This window comes from Podarcis tiliguerta (genome assembly GCF_965153285.1).
Source record: "Podarcis tiliguerta genome assembly, chromosome: 13".
Lineage (NCBI taxonomy): Eukaryota > Metazoa > Chordata > Lepidosauria > Squamata > Lacertidae > Podarcis > Podarcis tiliguerta.
The window spans coordinates 30,053,256-30,073,441 of record NC_139546.1 but is presented as its reverse complement, the minus strand read 5'-3'; the positions used below and the strand labels follow the sequence as shown (position 1 = coordinate 30,073,441).

Here is a 20,186-nt window from a genome sequence, read left to right as displayed (position 1 = left end):
CTCTACAACTGCCCTGTGGCCTCATCCCAAGGCCTAGCTCTTCTGGATATATCTTCTTGTTCAGTATTATACTAAGCCCAGGTGTTGCTCCTGACTCCTGATACTAAGGATCCTGTGAGAGATACCACTTGATAAACATATTTTCTTCAGGTGTTCTGCCTGAGAGCAGAATACTCTCAGGAGTTAATTGTGAACTCTATAATTATCTTAAATTATGGTGAGCCTGTTTCTTGCCAAAGATAACATGGGTTTTCAGTGACCACCATTACAATAAGTAATCAAAATAAAAAATGGATATAAAATGTTCTTGTGGCATTCAGGGCTTGGGGGGGAAAGACTGTGTTGAAGCAGAACAGTTGCATTTTAAAGGTCATAATCATAAGCATCACCATTGACCAGCAGAATCAGAAAAGACTGGGACTGGGTTGCTCTAAATGGGCTGATGTCGTATAGTGATGAATTAGATTGGAACAGTGGATTTTGATTCAGTCTGAAAGGGTTCTTCTGTACAGTTGCAATGCTGTTTTTGTTTCTGGCGCTACTGTGGTTGTGGTTGGTTCATCTTTCCTTTCATGAGTGCAAAGCACACTCCATTCCTTGCAGCATGAGTGATCCCGTCCAGATCCCACATGAGTATTACCAGCAAGGTGACCTCACCATTGGTGGCATCTCTTCTCAGTTCTTCTCCTTCTTTGACTTTATAGACTTCAAGCAACACCCCAATTTAATGTTTATTGGGGATCCTGTGTAAGGAACTTCTTTGCATGTTACTTATTAAATGTCTATGGGACAGGGTAAAATAATATTATAGGTAGATAATGAAAATGATGACATTTGGTGAGATCTAATTATTTCAAAAGGTCTGCTCTGAGTATGACTAATTTTGAATATCACCCAGATTTTTGTTTTGCTGCCCATGTGAGTTGAGAGAATTTCAATATTGTCCACTTACCATAAATTCGCTGACATCCCTAGGCAAAAGAAAGGCGTCTATAAAATATAGGATAGAAACACAGATTCTGTTATTTCAATCAGAAATTCTGGAGTTAGAAAACAGGTCTCTTATAACTAACCAGCATCACAGTCCCCTGTTTGTCTATGTAGTGATTTCATTTTCACATAGAAAATAATGCAAATATCCATAATATTTCTTTTAAAAACCCTAGAGTTTACAAGGTATTTACTCAAGAAGACACACATTGCTCTTTACTGCCCATAGAAGCAACCACTGTTGCTCTCTGTTTGCTTCCTTTCATCCAAGCAACTCACAGTATTCAGGGATAATTAAAATCTCCCAGCTATTTCTGGCTCAGTGTCTTCACATTTTTGAAGCCGAGTGGGCATGATGTACTGGATGTCAGGACAAAAGCAAGTGGACTGAACAAGTAGTTTATGAGGTCTAGAATATTGATGTAACATAGCTTACCGGTATGTTCTGATTGCAGTGTAGTGACAAAAAACTACCAGCATGTCCTGGCCTTGGTATTTGCAATGAAGGAGATCAATGAGAATCCCAGGATTTTGCCAAATGTTACATTGGGATTTCATATCTATGACAGCTACTACAATGAAAAGTTGACATTTCAAACAACTCTGAACCTTCTTTTTAGCCAGAAAAGGACAATCCCCAACTACAAGTGTGGCACACAGAAGAATCTGATAGCAGTCATTGGGGGACTTGACTCTAAAACCACTCTTTACATGGCCACCAGCTTAAGCATCTACAAGATTCCTCAGGTAGCATATGCATGTGAGGCAGGTGGATTTTTACAGGAATTGCATAAAGAAAAAGTGCTTTAGAGTAAAGGTGAGATGCATCTGTTGTGCATTCTGATGAGCTAGAAACTGCAAGTGGAGAGAGTGGGGAACAGGAGCAACCATGCCTATGCTTGCTCAGCCCCTATGATGTAACATACGGAGTCAAGTGTGAGTACCCATCATATCATGTTTTGGAATAACATCAAGTAATGGTGATAAACCAGTTCTAAAATAAACTTGTTAATAAGTATTTCTGCATTATATTATCTCTCAAAGTACACTTAATTTCAGTAATGCGTTTGCTTATGCTTAGATCTCTTATTACTTGTTTGGTCCTTCAAGTGCTGAAACCCACTTCCCGTTCCTATACCGAATTGTTCCGAATGAAGAGAATCAGTACCAAGGAATCGTTCACCTCCTTTTGCATTTCCAGTGGACATGGGTTGGGATTGTCATGCTGGAGGATGATAGAGGAGAGAATTTTCTGCAGATCTTAATGCCAATGCTTTCAGAGAGTGGCATCTGTACTGCATTCATTGACAGAATGCCATTGCTGACAGACTTCTCTGAAATAATTCCTGAGCATGAAAAGACAGTAAATACACTACAACTTGTTAACAACAACACAGTAAAAACACTTATTCTATTTGCAGAGACGCAGTTCTCATTGTTTTTTATATTCTTGATGTACCAAGTAGAGACAGATGATAAGACAAATGTGACTATAGGCAAAGTGTGGATTATGACAGCCCAATGGGATTTCCCAGCCATAGAGTTTCACAAAAGATTTGACAGAAAAGTCTTCCAGGGAGCTCTGTCTTTTGCAGTTCACACCAATGTGGTGCAGGAATTCCACAGTTTCCTTCTGACAGTAAATCCTTACTCACAGCATGGCGACAATTTTATCAGGGACTTTTGGGAGCAGGCTTTCAGCTGTTTATTTATAGATCCATCTGTGGTTGGAGAGAGCACTGGTGCCTGCACTGGGAAGGAGAAGCTGGAGAGCCTTCCTGGGCCATTTTTTGAAATGAGCATGACTCCGCAAAGCTACAGTATATACAATGCTGTCTATGCCATAGCTCATGCTTTAGAGGCCATGTACTCCTGGAATCAAGTGCACACAGCAGTGACAGCTGTTCGAAATCCACATCCATACCAGGTACAACTTCAGAATCCAAACGTCTCTACAGACATGAATGTTTCTACTAACAGTAGAAATGTTTAATAATGTTAATATTAAACATAATAATGTTAATATTAAATAATAAATAAATAAATAATAATAATGTTAATATTAAACATAATAATGTTTCTACTAACAGTATGTTCAACTATGTGACAAGTACCCATTGTAGAAAACATTTTACACCTCTAGTGCAAATTTCACAGCTAGTTTTCTCTTCCGTAGAAATCTATCCACTTTCCTTCTTGTGAAGGAGTTCAATACTGTATCTACACCAATTTCTACCTAGCCAAACTTTTCTTAATTCTGGAGACTAGGGGTCATAGGCACCAACTCCTTAGGGATGAGGTGTTTTCAGTTCACTCAATAGTGTTTAGCAGAAGTCTTAGCACCCACCAATATTGGCCAGGTCATTTTGCATAGGCTTGCCCAGGAATTCCTCTGCAGCTTGTATTCCCTTCATATCCCAAATGATCAATATCCTATGATTTGTTATTTTCTAGGGCTTAGGGCAGTTCCCACACCAGTCTTATAAAATATGCTCCATATATCCAGTCCCGGTCAGCAATCTGGCTGCAGCTATTTGTACTAGTTAAAGTTTCTGAGCACTTTTCAAAATCAGCTTTATTGCATTTAGGTGGAAAGGAAAAATAGACCTGGGTGTCATCAGGACTGTGATGTTTTGTAAAGAAAAAAAGAGCTTTTATCTCTTTGATTATAGCTTCACCGTTTCTTGAGGAGAATCTCATTTAACAACAGTGCTGGGGACCTGGTGTCTTTGAATGAGAAAGGTGAACTAGAAAGTGGACTTGATATTATAAATTGGGTTACTTTCCCTAACAAATCCTTTTCAAGGGTAAAAGTGGGAAGGATGGATCCATGGACCTTAACTGACAGAGAGTTCACGATCAATGAAGATGTCATCACATGGCACAGCATGTTTAATCAGGTAGATTTTGATTGGGATTGCGCATGTTGGATCTACGTACAAAAACATCAGTCATGGTGGTTCCAGTATGAATGCTAGATTATTTCTTTAGTTGATAGATCTTTGTCTTCAAGGCAGTTGACAAATCTCTTTTAAACAGGTATTCCACATATTAAATCTCCAGATCTTAGAACAAAGAAAGCTCCTGCCTCAGAGTTCACCCTCACAGACAGAAAGCTACTCATATGGACACAATACTATAGCAAAATCTTCTAGGATTACTGGAGTTATGATACAGTGGAGGTTAACTGAGGTGGGAGGTTAACTGAGTCACTGGAGACAAGAAGGAAATTGTAAGAATACTCATGACCTTGAGTGAAAGAGATAACAGAACCAGTTTAAACCAGCTGTTCAGCTTCTCTGAAGGAATAACATAAATATCAGGAACCTTCTGCTTGTTTCTAGGCAGAATAGAAACTTGCTTGTTAGCTAGAAACTTCCAGCTTGCACCAGCTTGTATCACACAGAGAAGCTTCTAGAACCCTCTTGAATTAATTAGAATAGAAAAGATATTTACACATTAGATCAAGACTTTTTGCATCAAAAAAATGCAAACTGACACATAGAAAGTATGCAAACTGACACATAGAAATATGAAAATATTTTATACACAGAATGTTCCTTTTCTCTGATGCCATTAGTTTTTGTGGGAATAGCATTTACAAAGCATGGAGTAAACATTTCCTGCCTTGCATTTGTGGACAGATGCATCCCCGCTCTGTGTGTAATGACAACTGCCGTCCAGGTTCTGTTAGGAAAAAGAAGGAGGGGGAGCCATTCTGTTGCTATGATTGCGACGCATGTCCCAAAGGAAAGATTTCTAAACAAACAGGTAGGTATCTACCATCAGATTGACTCAGTTAAGTTTGTAGAGTAGAAAGTTTCCTATATGGTAATATTAACCATTGTGTTTAAAGATGGGACTATTATATGCATAAAAGGACATATTGTCATAAACTATTCAATTGGGGTGGAGATACCAGCGGATCAGAAAAAAACTTTTTGTGTATGCAAAAACTGCTGCCAGGATGCTGCTAGCCCAGAGATGGAAAGAAGATACAGTTCCAACCAAGAAAGAGTGGCAGATAAAACTAATAGACTATGCCGAAATGGCAACACTCACAGGAAGAATTAGAAACAAGGAAGAGCTAACTTTTAATAAAGAATGGGGAAAGTATATAAGTTATTTGAAAAATTATTGTAAGCAACTAAATTCATTAGTAGGATTGATGTAAAACTTGTAGTTTAAAAAATGAAATAAGAAGTAATCAAGGATTAGTAAAAACTGGAATTATAAAGGAGATGCAGGGGGAATAGTTATAACATAAGCATCCACAAAGGGGAAGGTGGGGGGGGGGAGTCAATGGGATATGTGTTTTGCCTTGTTTTCTTTTTTCTTATTTGACGTTTGTAAAATTAGCAAAACTCTTTCTGTGGGATTGTGCAAATTGCTTTCCCATAATTCCAGCGAGGAAAGTCAGATTCATATGTATTTGTTTGGGAGATGGATAAATAACTGTTCCTTTCTGCTCCAGAAATGGACAATTGTATCAAATGTCCAGAAGATCAGTATCCAAATGGAGACCAAGATGGATGCCTTCCCAAGGTTTTGCATTTTCTGTCATATGATGATGCTTTAAGCATCAATTTAATTTTCATGGCACTTTCATTTTCTGTCATCACTGCTTTGGTATTAGGGATATTCATTAAACACCACAACAGTCCCATTGTCAAAGCCAATAATCGGGGTCTAACCTACACTTTGCTTATTGCCCTCCTGCTGTGCTTCCTCTGCTCCTTGCTCTTCATTGGCCAGCCTCAAAAAATAACTTGCCTACTACGACAAACTGTTTTCGGTCTCATCTTCACCGTGGCTGTTTCTTCCGTGTTGGCAAAAACCATCACAGTGATTTTGGCATTCATGGCCACACGACCAGGATCCAGGATGAGGAACTGGGTGGGGAAAAGATTGGCAGCTTCAATTGTTTTCTCCTGCACTGCCATTCAAGGAGCTCTTTGCACTGTGTGGCTCCTTACTGCTCCTCCATTCCCACATTTGGACATGGACACTTTGGCTAAAGAAATTGTGGTTGAATGTAATGAAGGGTCTGCCCCTATGTTTTATTCTGTACTTGTATACCTGGGATTTCTAGCCCTTGTCAGCTTTGTTGTAGCTTTTCTTGCTAGGGAATTGCCCAGTACTTTTAATGAAGCCAAGTTCATCACTTTCAGCATGTTGGTGTTTTGCAGTGTGTGGGTCTCCTTTGTGCCAACTTACCTGAGCACAAAGGGAAAATACATGGTGGCTGTGGAGATCTTCTCTATCTTAGCCTCTAGTGCTGGTTTACTGGGTTGTATATTTGCCCCAAAATGTTATATAATTGCCCTGAGGCCTGAGCTAAACTGCAAGGAACATATAACAAGGAGAAATAACTAAGGATTCAAAACTTAGATAGTGTTGTTCACTGTTGTTGCCTTTATGATGTCATTTGATTGTTGGAAATAAAATGGTGAAAAAGAGATGAGCATACATTTGCTTCAAATAGTCAGAGATGGCCTCATGTATAATATTGGCAGACTACCTTTGTGTGAGGTGGGACGCGGGTGGCGCTGTGGGTAAAACCTCAGTGCCTAGGACTTGCCGATCGTATGGTCGGTGGTTCGAATCCCCGCGGCGGGGTGAGCTCCCGTCGTTCGGTCCCAGCTCCTGCCCACCTAGCAGTTCGAAAGCACTCTTAAGTGCAAGTAGATAAATAGGTACCGTTTTATAGCGGGAAGGTAAACGGCATTTCCATGTGCTGTGCTGGTGCTGGCTTGCCAGCTGCAGCTTCGTCATGCTGGCCACGTGACTCGGAAGTGTCTTTGGATGGCGCCGGCTCATGGCCTCTAGAGCGAGATGAGCACGCAACCCTAGAGTCGGACACGACTGGCCCGTACGGGCAGGGGTACCTTTACCTTTACCTTACCTTTGTGTGATGCCAGCTCTTTGTTTCATTGGTCCAATGAATGGTTCAATGACAACTTAAATTATTAAGAAATAGTGCCTGAGTTTGATTTATTCATCATACCTCACATCTTCTTGCTTCGTGTGTCATGTCCATTAAGATTATAAGCTTGAAGACTACAACCATTTCACTATTGATTTTTGTAAAGTGCTCTGCAATCCATTTTGGCTAAACAGTGAGGTAAAAGTGATTTTTAATACATATAAAAATCCATTTGAATCAGAAGAATTGGTTTGTATCCATTGATTGAATCCACTGATTGGAAGAGACTCCTCAGCCTCACAACCAGGAATCTTTACTATCCTTTGCAGCGGTACAGAGGACTGAAGCTGGTATCTTTTGCTTGAAAGCTTGGTATCATCTTTTAATCTATAACCCCATTTCCATAAAATTTTCTGGGAATTGAACCCAGATGTCCAACACCAAAGCTGATCATGTTACTGCAAGACCAACAAGCTAGACATGTTTACTGAATTCTTGGCTGCAGTACAAAAAATGTTGATTTCTGAAATGATATCTGCAACTCCTCATGGGTGCAACCTATGGGGATTGGGCCAATAACCCATCTAGTCCAGCAACACCAAATGCTTGTGGGAAGCACACATACAGGAACTGAGTGCAACAGCATTATCCCCAATTACAACATCAAGCTACTGCCTTGAGAAACATATAAATGGTGGTAAATCATAGCCCTTAAAGTTAGAAGCCATTCATAGCCATATATTTGAATTTGTCTATTCCTCTTTTAAAGATATGCAAGTTGGTGGCTATCAAGATAGGAACAAAAATTGTGAGGGAGACAACTAAAAATGTAAAAAGATTAAAATAATTAAGAAGATAGGCCATCAAGAAAAGTTAAACGGTGTTTCAGAGCCTCTGTGCCTTATAACAGGCTGTTTACACTCAACTTCTTTGCTTACATTTCCATGACTTCTGTTAACATTGCATGGACCATAATCCAATAAGCAATTGGACCCACTTATATAAAATATCTAGGAAGTGAACAATATATACATGTACACAATTGCAATGCTTTGCATGAGAGCAGAGGAAATGCATTAATGATTCTAGCATTTCTGTTCCAAGCATGAGCTGACCAGTTACCGGGATAGGGAATCTCTGGTCTATTGGACTACATCTCTCATAATCCCTGACCATTGCCTATAGTGGCTGAGCAAGGCCAGGCCAAGACATTTCAGCACGTGAGGAATACCACAACATGGTGTTCCCTCTCTGACAAGAAAGAAGGGGTGAAGATCTACATCAGAAACAATGGAGGAATAAAGCTCTGTTCTCCCTTTGGATCCTGATGCCTGAGGCAGTTCCATGATAGAAACTTTATTGCATTAGCAACAATAGCAACAATAAAACATTACAATATACACAGAAAAAATGAAAATTAGTATAAAAGCACAGTTTAGGGTCCTGAATCAACAGTCAGATAGTGGCCCTTATTCTGATTGCCCCTGCTAAGAACCTAGCAACCTTTGCTGTTATCTGCTCCTTTTGGTCTGACAGGAGAAAGGACACTGTGGCAGTGGTTGTGCACCCTGGGATGGTCAGTACGAGTGGGGTGGTCAGTACGAGTGGGGTGATTCGTTCCTCAGGTCTTTGTAGAGAGTGCAAGACAGGAGGATGTGTGTCGCTGTTTTGGTGCTACCGTCTCCACAGGAGCAAAGGTGTTTCTCATGCGGGAACTTTTGGAATCAGCCCTAAAGTAAAGCAGATGGCAAAAGGTTCAGTCTTGCGAGTGTGAAAGCACATCTGTATTTTGGGATAGCTAGTTTGTGCAGGTATGGAGCCAGAGAATCAAAATGGGAAGATGGAAAATGATCATACCATGAGCAGAATTTCCTTATAGTGTCCAGATTGTTCTGATGCTCGATATCTTTTAGACATTGCACTTAGGGCCTTTTAGACATTGCACCGAGGGCCTTCTGGCGGTTCCCTCACTGTGAGAAGCCAAGTTACAAGGAACAAGGCAGAGGGCCTTCTCGGTAGTGGCGCCCTCCCTGTGGAATGCCCTCCCACCAGATGTCAAAGAGAACAACAACTATACCAGACTTTTAGAAGACATCTGAAGGCCAGTGGCGTAGCGTGGGTTGTCAGCACCCGGGGCAAGGCAAGTAATTTGCGCCCCCTAACCCGTGGAGCCAGGTAGGGGCAGAGAGATGCGAGTGCGAGCGCCCCCCCCCAGATGTTGCGCCCGGTGCGGCCGGCACCCCCCACGCTACGCCACTGCTGAAGGCAGCCCTGTTTAGGGAAGCTTTTAATGTTTGATGCATCACAGTATTTTAATATTCTTTTGGAAGCCGCCCAGAGTGGCTGGGGAAGCCCAGCCAGATGGGCAGGGTATAAATAAATTATTATTATTATTATTATTATTATTATTATTATTATTATTATTATTATTATTATTAACAAATTAGACTGTTTGCTTTGGTAAGGTCCATAGTGAGTAAGTGTTGTGTGGATAGGCCACAAGAGTGGAGTTTTTGGTAGACAGTTTTAAGCCAGGCACTTTTGTGGTAGTCTTGAAGTGCTAGGGATAGTAGTGTATGAGATCTGTTCTCCCTATTGATCCTGATGCCTGAGGCAGTTGCCTCCCCTTGTTTGATAGGTTGGCTGGCCCTGTGGCTGGGGTTGATAGAATTTGGGGTTCCATAACATATGTAAGGGCCACAAGTTCCTTATCACTGCTCTATGGCTTCATTCCAAATCTTGTCTATTCTGGATGATTTTCCCTCCTCTTGATTCAACAGGGAAACAGATATGAGACACCACCCAGTAAACAAGTTTTCTTCAGCTATTCTGCTGCCCATGAGCAGAATGCCTTGGGGATGCAGCTGTGAACCTTGCAATTATCTCAAATTATGGTTATCTGCTTTCTTGCCCAAAGCAACATGGATTTTCAATGACTACTTGCAGAATCAAGATGAAAATACATATACTGTAAAATATGCTTGTTCTTTTCAGAGCTCTTGAGGACAGACTGAACATGAAAGGCAGCTGAAAGTTTTAGAGAAAGTATCACTGTTGACCAACAGTGTCAGGAGACAACTGATATTAGGATTTTGCTCAAGGGGGGGAAAAGGATTCTCGGTTATGTTTGCAATGCTGTTTTTGTTGCTGTGGCTACTGATTTTGCGGTTGGTGTTTCACCCTCTGACTGAGTGCAGGACGCACCCAATTATTTGCAGGAGGAGTGATCCCTTCCAGATCCCACATGAGTATTATCATCCAGGTGACATTATCATTGGTGGTATTTCTTCACAGTTTTTCATATTTTTTGGCACCATAGAATTCAATCAACACCCCAATACAATGCTTATTCAGGATCCTGTGTAAGGAACTTCCTGTCTCTCATAAAATACAGTTTATACTACTCCCATTGATATGAAGTGGGGGGGGGGGAATCAGCTCAGGTGCCATGTTCCCTTATGAAACATCTTCCCAGGGGCTGTATTACAGTGATGGGTAGGGCCAAAGGGCACTGAGTCCATGGACTTTGCCAGAGCTAAAATTGGGTGGAACAGTAGAAATTATTCTTGGCTCTGTAGAGTAGGCTACCTTCCAGTCATGCAAATGTCAAGATGTTTCTACACACCCACTCCTCACACACATCCATCCATGTTCATACAGCAAAAAATACAACATCCAGAGTCCAAGGACACATCCCATGAAGGCAAAACCACAGATAAGGTCTCATGGCAAAAGCAGAGGGTGTTATCTAGGGAAGCCATATACGCTTGTCAAAGAGGCGTTTTCAGAGTGGTATGACCAGTGTAGAAACACTGGGCACAGCACTTCAGGGCACACCAAAATAATACTGTAGAATGGAATATGAGTGGAGGCAGCAGGAGGGGAGAGGAATTTCAGCATTGTATAGTGTGCTGCTGAAATTTGAGAGCCAAAGTCTGCCACAGCTTGTCAGGTCTATCAATTTCTGCTGCCCAACAGTTATTTGAGGTTTACATAATATCCATTGAATTTTATCTTCAGTTATTCTCTATCTTTTGTAATGCATTCATCATCTTTCTGCTTTCCCCTGCCAATCACTGTAGTTTCTTCTTTATCCCATTTTTGCCTGTAGCCGGGGTGGCAAATAATGCAGCATTATTGTACTTTGGTTGTACAATCTCAATTTCGGGTATTTTTCATAAGTCCTTCCTTTGATTACCCCTTTCACTATGAATTGCATTCTCTATTTTAAAATAAACACATTGTGATTTAATTATAAATATCCACAGCTGGTGAGTATTTAGAATCTTGATTTCATGACTGAATGTTTTCGGCAGTGCTTTGAGAAGGTGCTGGTCAGGATGATGAAATTTATAACGTAACTATCTATCTACCACTATATTGTAGCCTGGCAAATTATGGGCAGTCCTGGAATTCAATATTCCACTGAGGCACAATGGGGTCTATTGTGTGCACAATGTAAATGTGAGTTACGTTTTAATTAAGCAGCATCATGGTTCCCTGATTTCCTATAAAGTAATTTCATTTTTTCACAAACAAAATTATACAACTTTTCATTATGCAGGCCAGATTTTATTGCAGCACACACTAGCTGTGTTCTTTGCTGCCCCTAGAACCCACACTGTTCAAACATGTTTTCAATTTATATTCCTCTTAATGGTAAGCTTTCTGGTTAATTTTTTCTTAGTAAGAAAAATAAGTTGAAATAATCGTTGCAACAAAGGTTCATAGTTTAAAGTAGATTTTGAGAGAGCATGACACCCATTCATAGATTATTTCAATAGCAGATAACAGTGGTGCCTCGCAAGACGAAAAGAATCCGTTCCGCGAGTCTTTTCGTCTTGCGGTTTTTTCGTCTTGCGAAGCAAGCCCATTAGCGGATTAGCGCTATTAGCGCTATTGACAGTTTAAGGGCTATTAACGCCTATTAAAGGCTTAAGGGATTAGCGGTTTTGCTGCTAAAATGCTATTAGCAGCTTAGCGCTTCAGAAAAAGGGGCTTTGGAGCGGAAAAAAAACCTCAAAAATTTTCGACAATTTTCGTCTTGCGAAGCAAGCCCATAGGGAAATTCGTCTTGCGAAGCGCCTCTGCAAACGGAAAACCCTTTCGTCTTGCAGGTTTTCCGTCTTGTGAGGCATTCGTCTTGCGGGGCACCACTGTATAACAATATTGGTTGAATGCAAAATCAATTGAAGTTTGTTTGGATACAAAATTCTTCCTTGCTTGCTTTATTATCAACAGAGCTCCAGAAATATGAATAGTATAAAATGTTTAAGAACAGTATCAACCCATCTCCCTCTCTCTTTTCAAATTCAAAAAGTTTGCTTAAATCAATAATAATAATAATAATAATAATAATAATAATAATAATAATAATTTTTTATTTATACCCCGCCCTCCCCAGCCAAGGCCAGGCTCAGAGCGGCTCACAGACATAAAAGAGCCATCCTCTTAAAGTGATCCCATCTATTTTTGCTTCAGTTATTTGTAGTTTGAAGTCATATACACATTGCTTTGGAAGATACATATGGCAGTACTGATGAAAAGGATGTCAGACCCAAAAACAGATGTCTTTGCAAGAACAGTTATTCATGAGGTCTAAAATATTGGTTTAATGTGGTATATATTTTTATTGCAGTGTAGTGACAAAAAACTTTCAGCATGTACTGTCCTTGGTATTTGCACTGAAAGAAATCAATGAGAATCCCAGGATCTTACCAAATGTTTCATTGGGATTTCACATCTATGACAGCTACTTCAATGCCAAGATGACGTATCAGACTACTCTGAATCTTCTCTTTAGCCTGAAAGAGATTGTCCCTAACTATAAGTGTGACACACAGAAGAATCTGATAGCTGCCATTGGGGGACTTGACTCTGAAGTCTCTCAATACATGGCCACATTCTTAAATGCGTACAAGATTCCTCAGGTAGGATATGCATGTAAGACACTGCAGTTTTACAGATATGCTGCCCCTTGTCCATATAATGGGGGGGGGGGGAATCTGCTGTATTCAATGGAGTAGAAAGTCTCAAGGGACTTCCTCTAAAATGGAGGGTGACAGTGAGAATTCATGGAGCCCAGTGTTGGGTGTTGGGTACTTAACTTTCTAAGGGCTGGACCCATCCCAGAAACCTCTGTGTTCAGCACAACATGCTGCCTGCCAACCCTGAGTACTGTGGGATTAGTCAGTCACTGTCTAACATTTATAGGTACTCCTTATTTGGCTTCTGAGTCTCTCCCCCCTTTATCTTTCTTTTTTTGCTAATTCCACATTGCCTTGCAATTGGAATATTTGGAGCTGAGTGTTTATGATTTAGCTAAATGGCTTCTGATCTCACAATTGACATCACATGTGGGCAGGATGAAAGTAAGCCTAGCTAAGCATACTGAGCTACTCCTCGGCAAGGCAATTTTTATCACATTTCTCTAGCTGCTAGCATGGGAAGGTGGTTGGTTTGGTCTGATGCTCTTGAGACCTTAAGTGTTCGCCCAGTGGAATGGCAGATAGCAGGAGTGACATGCACAAATTATCTACCACACACTCACTGGTAATCACAGGACCATATCACTCAATTTAATTATGATGAACACCAATCCAGGACACTCTTTCCTAGGTTGGGTGAAAGAATATTTCTCTTTCTTTCCCCATAAGTTCCCACATGTCGTTTCTTTGACAGTTTATGGTACTGCTGCATACCCTCAAGCTAAGTGGAATTTGCTGCCAAGGAGTGTGGTGGAGTCTCCTTCTTTGGAGGTCTTTAAGCAGAGGCTTGACAACCATATGTCAGGAGTGCTCTGATGGTGTTTCCTGCTTGCCAGGGGGTTGGACTCGATGGCCCTTGTGGTCTCTTCCAACTCTATGATTCTATGATTCTATGATTCTAATGAATTATAATCTTTCACCACAGTTATGCCTCTTGAGCCTTCATTCTGAGGTTAACAGCAGAAAAATAGAGTTAAAATATGTCCACACTATATCTGAAAGCACACAATCACTAATATACTTTTATCTGTGTATACTGTTTCTCAGGTCTCTTATTATTTATTTGGTTCTTCTCTGGATGCTAAAATCCAATACCCTTTCATATACCGAGTGGTCCCCAATGAAGAAAATCAGTACGCTGGAATTATCCAACTACTTTTGCATTTCCAGTGGACGTGGGCTGGGATTATCACACTGGCTGATGATAAAGGAGAGGATTTTGTGCAGACCTTGATGCCAAAGCTTTCCCATAATGGCATCTGCTTGGCTTTCACAGACAGAATGCCACCATTGACAGATGTCTCTGAATTACTCGATGGCTACCAAGAGGCATGGGAGAAGACCAGCCTTGACAAAGACAGGAAAGCAAAGGCAGTTATTGTATATGCAGAAACATTGTCTATGGTGGGTTTAATATTCTTGCTGTACCAAGTAGAAAGCGAAGATATGGATGGGGCATCTCTAGGCAGAGTGTGGATTATGACCGCTGCATGGGATTTCCCAGCATTACAGTATCAAAGGGACTGGAATATAGCACTCTTCCAAGGAGCTTTGTCCTTTGCAGTGCACTCTACTGAGGTCTGGGAATTTCACAATTTCCTTCACATCTTTAAACCATGCAGTGGGGACAATTTCATAAGAGACTTCTGGGAACAAGCATTTCACTGTGTATTGTTAGATTCCCCTGTGGCTGGAGAGAACGATGGGGCCTGCACTGGGAAGGAAAGGTTGGAGAGCCTTGCTACACCAGTTTTTGAAATGAGCATGACCCCCCAAAGCTACAGTGTATACAATGCTGCCTATGTCATAGCACATGCTTTGCATGCCATGTACTCACTGAACTCCAAGCACAGAGCTATGGCAATACTTCCAAATGTGCGGCCGTGGCAGGTACTAACTCGTTGCCAAGGCAACTCTACAGATATGATTAGAAAATGCAGAATACTATTATATTCAACTAATCTGACAACTGACAACATGCCTTATAGGGTTGTCCCCAACTAAGTTCAACTCAGAAAAGATCCATTGAAATAAGTGGACTTAAGTTAGTCCTATTAATTTCCATGGATCTACTCTGTGTTGGATAAACATTGGATACAACCCATAATATTGCAAGTGAAATTTCTCAGTTTCTGTTTTCATGAAATACATATAGCACAGGATACATTCCCCTTCTTCTCAGGCAGTTGGGATAGTAAGTCCTGACTAGAGGCAATGAAGGGAAGAGAAGGAGACATTTGTGTTCTATAAATAATGCAGGAGCAGGAGGGAGGGAAAGCACAATTGAATACTTGCCTCTGGAATTTATGGATTGCCAACATCAAGCATTATGTCTGTACCAGATCCAGATGAGTGAAAACGGGCAAGAGAGATTGTTTGAAAATGAGCAAATAAACATTTATTCTGAAATATTAGAGAAGTGAGAAATCTCCTTTCTGCTAGTAGTTTGCCAAAAAAAAAAAGGAAGGAAGGAAGGGAACATATCTTCATCCTCAATGCTATAGAATAGCACACGTGCTTGAAAAAATGCAATGTCTCAAATTGACAACAGATTTGAATATGGAAGAAATGAGTGATTAGAGTTACACACATATACTGAGTGCTCAAATTTATTTATTTATTTATTTAGTCCATTTTTATCTTGCCTTTCTTCCCTCATGGAACAAATGGAAACTTTCATTACATAGGTTTACACTCCAACTAAACTCAGGCCTGATTAACTTCAGCAATGTGGCTGCATCTTGGGCCCTTAGACCATGGCCTTGGTAACCAGATGGTTTTTAGGTCCCAGTTCATTTAGCAGCTTGTATTGTTTGGGCCAAAATTATCTCAATGACCACCTACTACCTATTAATTCAGATAATCATTGTAACTACTGGCTCCATACCCTCCCCCAATCTGAAATGAGGTGGGAGGATAAAGCAGGGCCTTCTAGGTTGTCTTGGTGAAGTCCTTCTTGATGTGGACCTGTTGCTGATGAGTTTTAGAGTACAACTTTTACACGTAATTTAAGAAAACTGCAAATTAGTTATAGTCATTGATAACTCTCTTATTTTATTGCTACTTCTGTTCTGGATTGATTTCTTTTTTTACGGTTTTTATTGTGTAATTATGTCTTAAGTAGTCTTCTTTATTTTACATTTCAGTTGCCTTGTAGGTCCTGGTGAGACAGGATATCAATATTCTATATTCTATGGATAATAAAGGAAGTTGGATGCAGAACAAAAATATTTATATTGTTTCCCATTCTATAACTTTTAAAAGCTGCTTTTGCATCTTTGATTGTAGCTCCATCCTTTCTTGAGGAGAATCTCTTTCAACAACAGTGCTGGGGACCAAGTGTCATTGGATGAGAAAGGTGAACTAGAAAGTGGATTTGATATTATAAACTGGGTAACTTTCCCAAATAGATCTTTCTCAAGGGTGAAAGTAGGAAGGCTGGATCCATGGGCAGGCAGAGGGCTGACCGTTCATGATGAGATGATCACATGGCATAGCATGTTTAACGAGGTAGAGTCTGAATTTTAGTTCTAAGTACAAAATATTAACGTTGAGTACAATATTCACTACTCATCCAGTTATCACATATCTCATTGTACTTTCATACATCCATTTTTAAAATATGAATATCTGAGCATAAGCAAATATAGTGTAAGCAAAAAAGAAAACAACCCCCTTGTTTTTTTTAAACCCTCATTTTGCTGAATGTTTCTTTTTCATGGAATGAAAGAATAAATTCAGTGAGACAAAACTACTATGTATTTCACTAGCAGTATGCATTCCATTATTATTCCACAAAGAGATCTAGAGATGCATCAAAGAAAGCAGGTATTGCGAAACCTATGTGAAATAGAGACCATAAATGGATAGGCTATGTCTTTTATTGAGTTCAAAGTCAACTTCCAGGCTCATTCATCTTGTACATCCATAAACTCGCCATCCACCCAATCACTCCACACAGTCACCAAACTGCTATAACAAATCACTTCTTCTGCTCTACCAAAAATGTATTGTGACACCAGAAAACGAAGCTGTTCACTAACAGAACTGTAAAGGTAAAGGGTAAAGGGACCCCTGACCATTCGGTCCAGTTGTGACCGACTCTGGGCTTGTGTTGCTCATCTCGCTTTATTGGATGAGGGAGCCGGCGTACAGCATGACTAAGCCGCTTCTGGTGAACCAGAGCAGTGCATGGAAATGCCGTTTACCTTCCCGCCGGAGCGGTACCTATTTATCTACTTGCACTTTGATGTACTTTTGAACTGCTAGGTTGGCAGGAGCAGGGACTGAACAACGGGAGCTCACCCCGTCACGGGGATTCGAACCACCGACCTTCTGATCGGCAAGTCCTAGGCTCTGTGGTTTAACCTACAGCACCACCCATGTCCCTCTATACAGAACTGTATAAGGTATCAAAACAAGTTGCCACCCATCATACAGATGTACTGTCCCCAAAATCAATCTGGCTTTCAACTAGTTGTACAGAACTAGTTGTACAGAAAAAGCATTTCTAACAAAAGTCAATTTTGGGAGTGATTCATATAGCTCCCAGAAAGGATCAACATGTACTGCATACAAAATTATCTCTCTGATGAAATTGTTTTCTGTGTGAATCATTCATTGAGATAAGCATGCACTAAGTATGTTTTCCTCCTTTCTGTTTATGGACAGAAGGCCCCCTCTTCAGTGTGTAATGACAAGTGCCGTCCAGGCTATGTTAGCAAAAAGAAGGAAGGGGAGCCATTCTGTTGCTACGATTGTGACCCATGTCCAGAAGGGAGGATTTCTAATAAAAAAGGTAGGTGTCTACCATATTGTAGCAGTGGTTCCCATGCTGTGAGGAGTGGACCCCTTGCTTGAATCTAGCGTCCAGTGTCTGTTCACATATCCAGAACTATTTACGGTGGCTTTCATGTGGCCCATTTGCCAAAAAGCCAGGCAGCCTCCTCTGGCTTTCTGCCTGGGCTGGGGTGGACAAACTGTGCTTCAACTTGAATTTGCATCCCATAACTCCTGAGAGGAGGCTGGAAGCCCCCTCCAGTACTGAGTCACTAAAGGGCACCCACAGCTGCTCATTCTGTATTGTGGTAGCTGAGAAGCCAAAATGTGAGTTACTTCAGAGCTTCCACTGGCCATGCCGACTGATTCTGGGGAGGAGGTGGAGGGTTCCCAGTGGCAGCAGGAGCACAAACTCACATTGTAATGAGCTAGGTGATTCTGAGTGTTCCTTTGCCAGGATTACTGAGTTTCCAGAGAGGCCATTTTGTACATGTTTCCTTGATTGAGGTGTTGTTATATCTTTTTTATTCTTTCCCTGAAATAGGCAATTGTATAAAATGCCCAGAAGATGAGTATCCAAATGGAGACCAAGATGGATGTCTACCAAAGAGTTTAAACTTTCTGTCTTATGATGAAATGTTGAGTATCACTTTAGCTTTTATGACATTTGCATTTTCTGTGACCACAGCTTTGATGCTAAAAATATTCATTAAATACCAGAAAACTCCCATTGTCAAAGCCAACAATCGTGGCCTCACGTTTACTCTGCTCATCGCCCTCCTGCTTTGCTTCCTCTGCTCTTTGCTGTTCTTTGGAAGACCTCAGACAGTGACCTGCCTCCTAAGGCAAACAGCTTTTGGCATCATCTTCACTGTGGCTGTTTCTTCTGTGTTGGCAAAAACCATCACAGTGATTTTGGCATTCATGGCCACACGACCAGGATCCAGGATGAGGAATTGGGTGGGGAAAAGACTGGCAGTTTCTATTGTTTTCTCCTGCACCATCATTCAAGGAGCTCTTTGTACTGTGTGGCTCCTTACTGCTCCTCCATTCCCACATTTGGACATGAATACTTTGGCTAAAGAGATTGTGGCTGAATGTAATGAAGGGTCTATCCCTATGTTTTATTCTGTTCTCGGGTACCTGGGATTTCTGGCTCTTTTCAGCTTTGTTGTGGCTTTTCTTGCTAGGGCATTGCCCAGCACTTTCAATGAAGCCAAATTCATCACTTTTAGTATGTTGGTGTTTTGCAGTGTGTGGGTCTCTTTTGTGCCAACTTACCTGAGCACAAAGGGAAAATACATGGTGGCTGTGGAGATCTTCTCCATCTTAGCCTCTAGTGCTGGATTGTTGGGCTGTATCTTTGCTCCTAAATGCTATATAATTTTACTGAGGCCTGAACTGAACAACAAGGAGCACTTAACAAGGAGAAATAAGTAGGAGTTAGAAACTTGGATGTGGTTGTCCAGTGCACTTTTCTTTAAAATATGTGCTGCTTGGTGGAAATAAGGTAGCCTAAGTCACATGTCTTTATTTGTCAGGAAACCTAAGTGTTTGGACATGGGTTTCATGCACAAAAACATGTTTTGCATCATGCAGGTTCTTTGTTTTAGTGTCTACAAAATGGCCTAAAGGAAGATTCTCACCTTAAATGCAGACAATTTAGAACTGCTGCCAAAATGGATCTGCTCTCTTGTCAGATGTGAGAACAGTAATTGAGAGGTAATAATGTAGAATTTTATTGTTATGTTATTCATTCATTCTTAAATCTATTATTATCATATTTATATCCCATCTTTTCTCCAAGGAGCTGAAGGTGGCATATATATATCCATTTTCCCTTGTTCATTTTATTTTCACAACAACCCTGTGAGGTAGGTTAGGCAGTGACACTGTGACAGGACCAAGGTGACACTGGAATGGTGATGAGGGGGTGAGTGGGGACAGAAGTACTGATCTTGCACGGCCCATTCAAACACTCCAGCCACTACAACACAAGTGGCTAACTATTAAATTATATAATATCCTGTCACTATATTTAAGCCTACCTATATTTGTGTTGGCTATTGCCTTAGTCCGCTTGCTGTAAATATGATGTTGTGTGGTTGTCACTTACATTGACAAATGTGTGATTGGTTCTTTATTTGTAATTTTAAAATAAATAAATAAATAAACAAACAAATAGGATTGAAACCACCTGCTTGATGATAGGCCACAATTAATTCAGAATGCAGCTGGATTATTTTATATGCACCCAGTTTACTTTAGATACATAAATACTAAACCTGGATGAAGTATCCTTGGATGAAGGAATTGAGGGGCTACTCATAAGATTTGTAGATGACACCAAGCTGGGATGGGTAGCTACAACCCCTGAAGATACAATTAGGTTTCAAGACAACCTTAACAGGTAGGAGAACTGGGCCATAATTGACAAAATGAAATTCAGTAGGGAGAAATGAAAAATTCAGTGCACTTAGGCAGGAACAGTCAGATCCACAAAT

The 20,186-nt window shown here is 40.6% G+C and overlaps 2 protein-coding genes across 2 annotated transcripts; both read left to right on the top strand.

Annotated features, from left to right (window-relative positions):
* Nucleotides 1-604: 604 nt before the first annotated feature.
* LOC310662174 (vomeronasal type-2 receptor 26-like) lies at nucleotides 605-6,366 on the top strand (the record flags this gene model as incomplete). Its single annotated transcript, XM_083408945.1, has 6 exons — nucleotides 605-747; nucleotides 1,446-1,737; nucleotides 2,072-2,917; nucleotides 3,663-3,890; nucleotides 4,635-4,761; nucleotides 5,465-6,366. The coding sequence occupies 6 exons, from the start codon at nucleotides 605-607 to the stop codon at nucleotides 6,364-6,366; spliced, it is 2,538 nt and encodes an 845-aa protein (XP_083265071.1).
* Nucleotides 6,367-12,684: 6,318 nt separating this feature from the next.
* Nucleotides 12,685-19,122, top strand: LOC310662173 (vomeronasal type-2 receptor 26-like; the record flags this gene model as incomplete). The annotated part of the gene is made up of 5 exons (XM_083408944.1): nucleotides 12,685-12,846; nucleotides 13,951-14,793; nucleotides 16,192-16,413; nucleotides 17,575-17,701; nucleotides 18,227-19,122. 5 exons carry the CDS (start codon nucleotides 12,685-12,687, stop codon nucleotides 19,120-19,122), a joined length of 2,250 nt encoding a protein of 749 aa, XP_083265070.1.
* Between the last annotated feature and the right edge of the window lie 1,064 nt (nucleotides 19,123-20,186).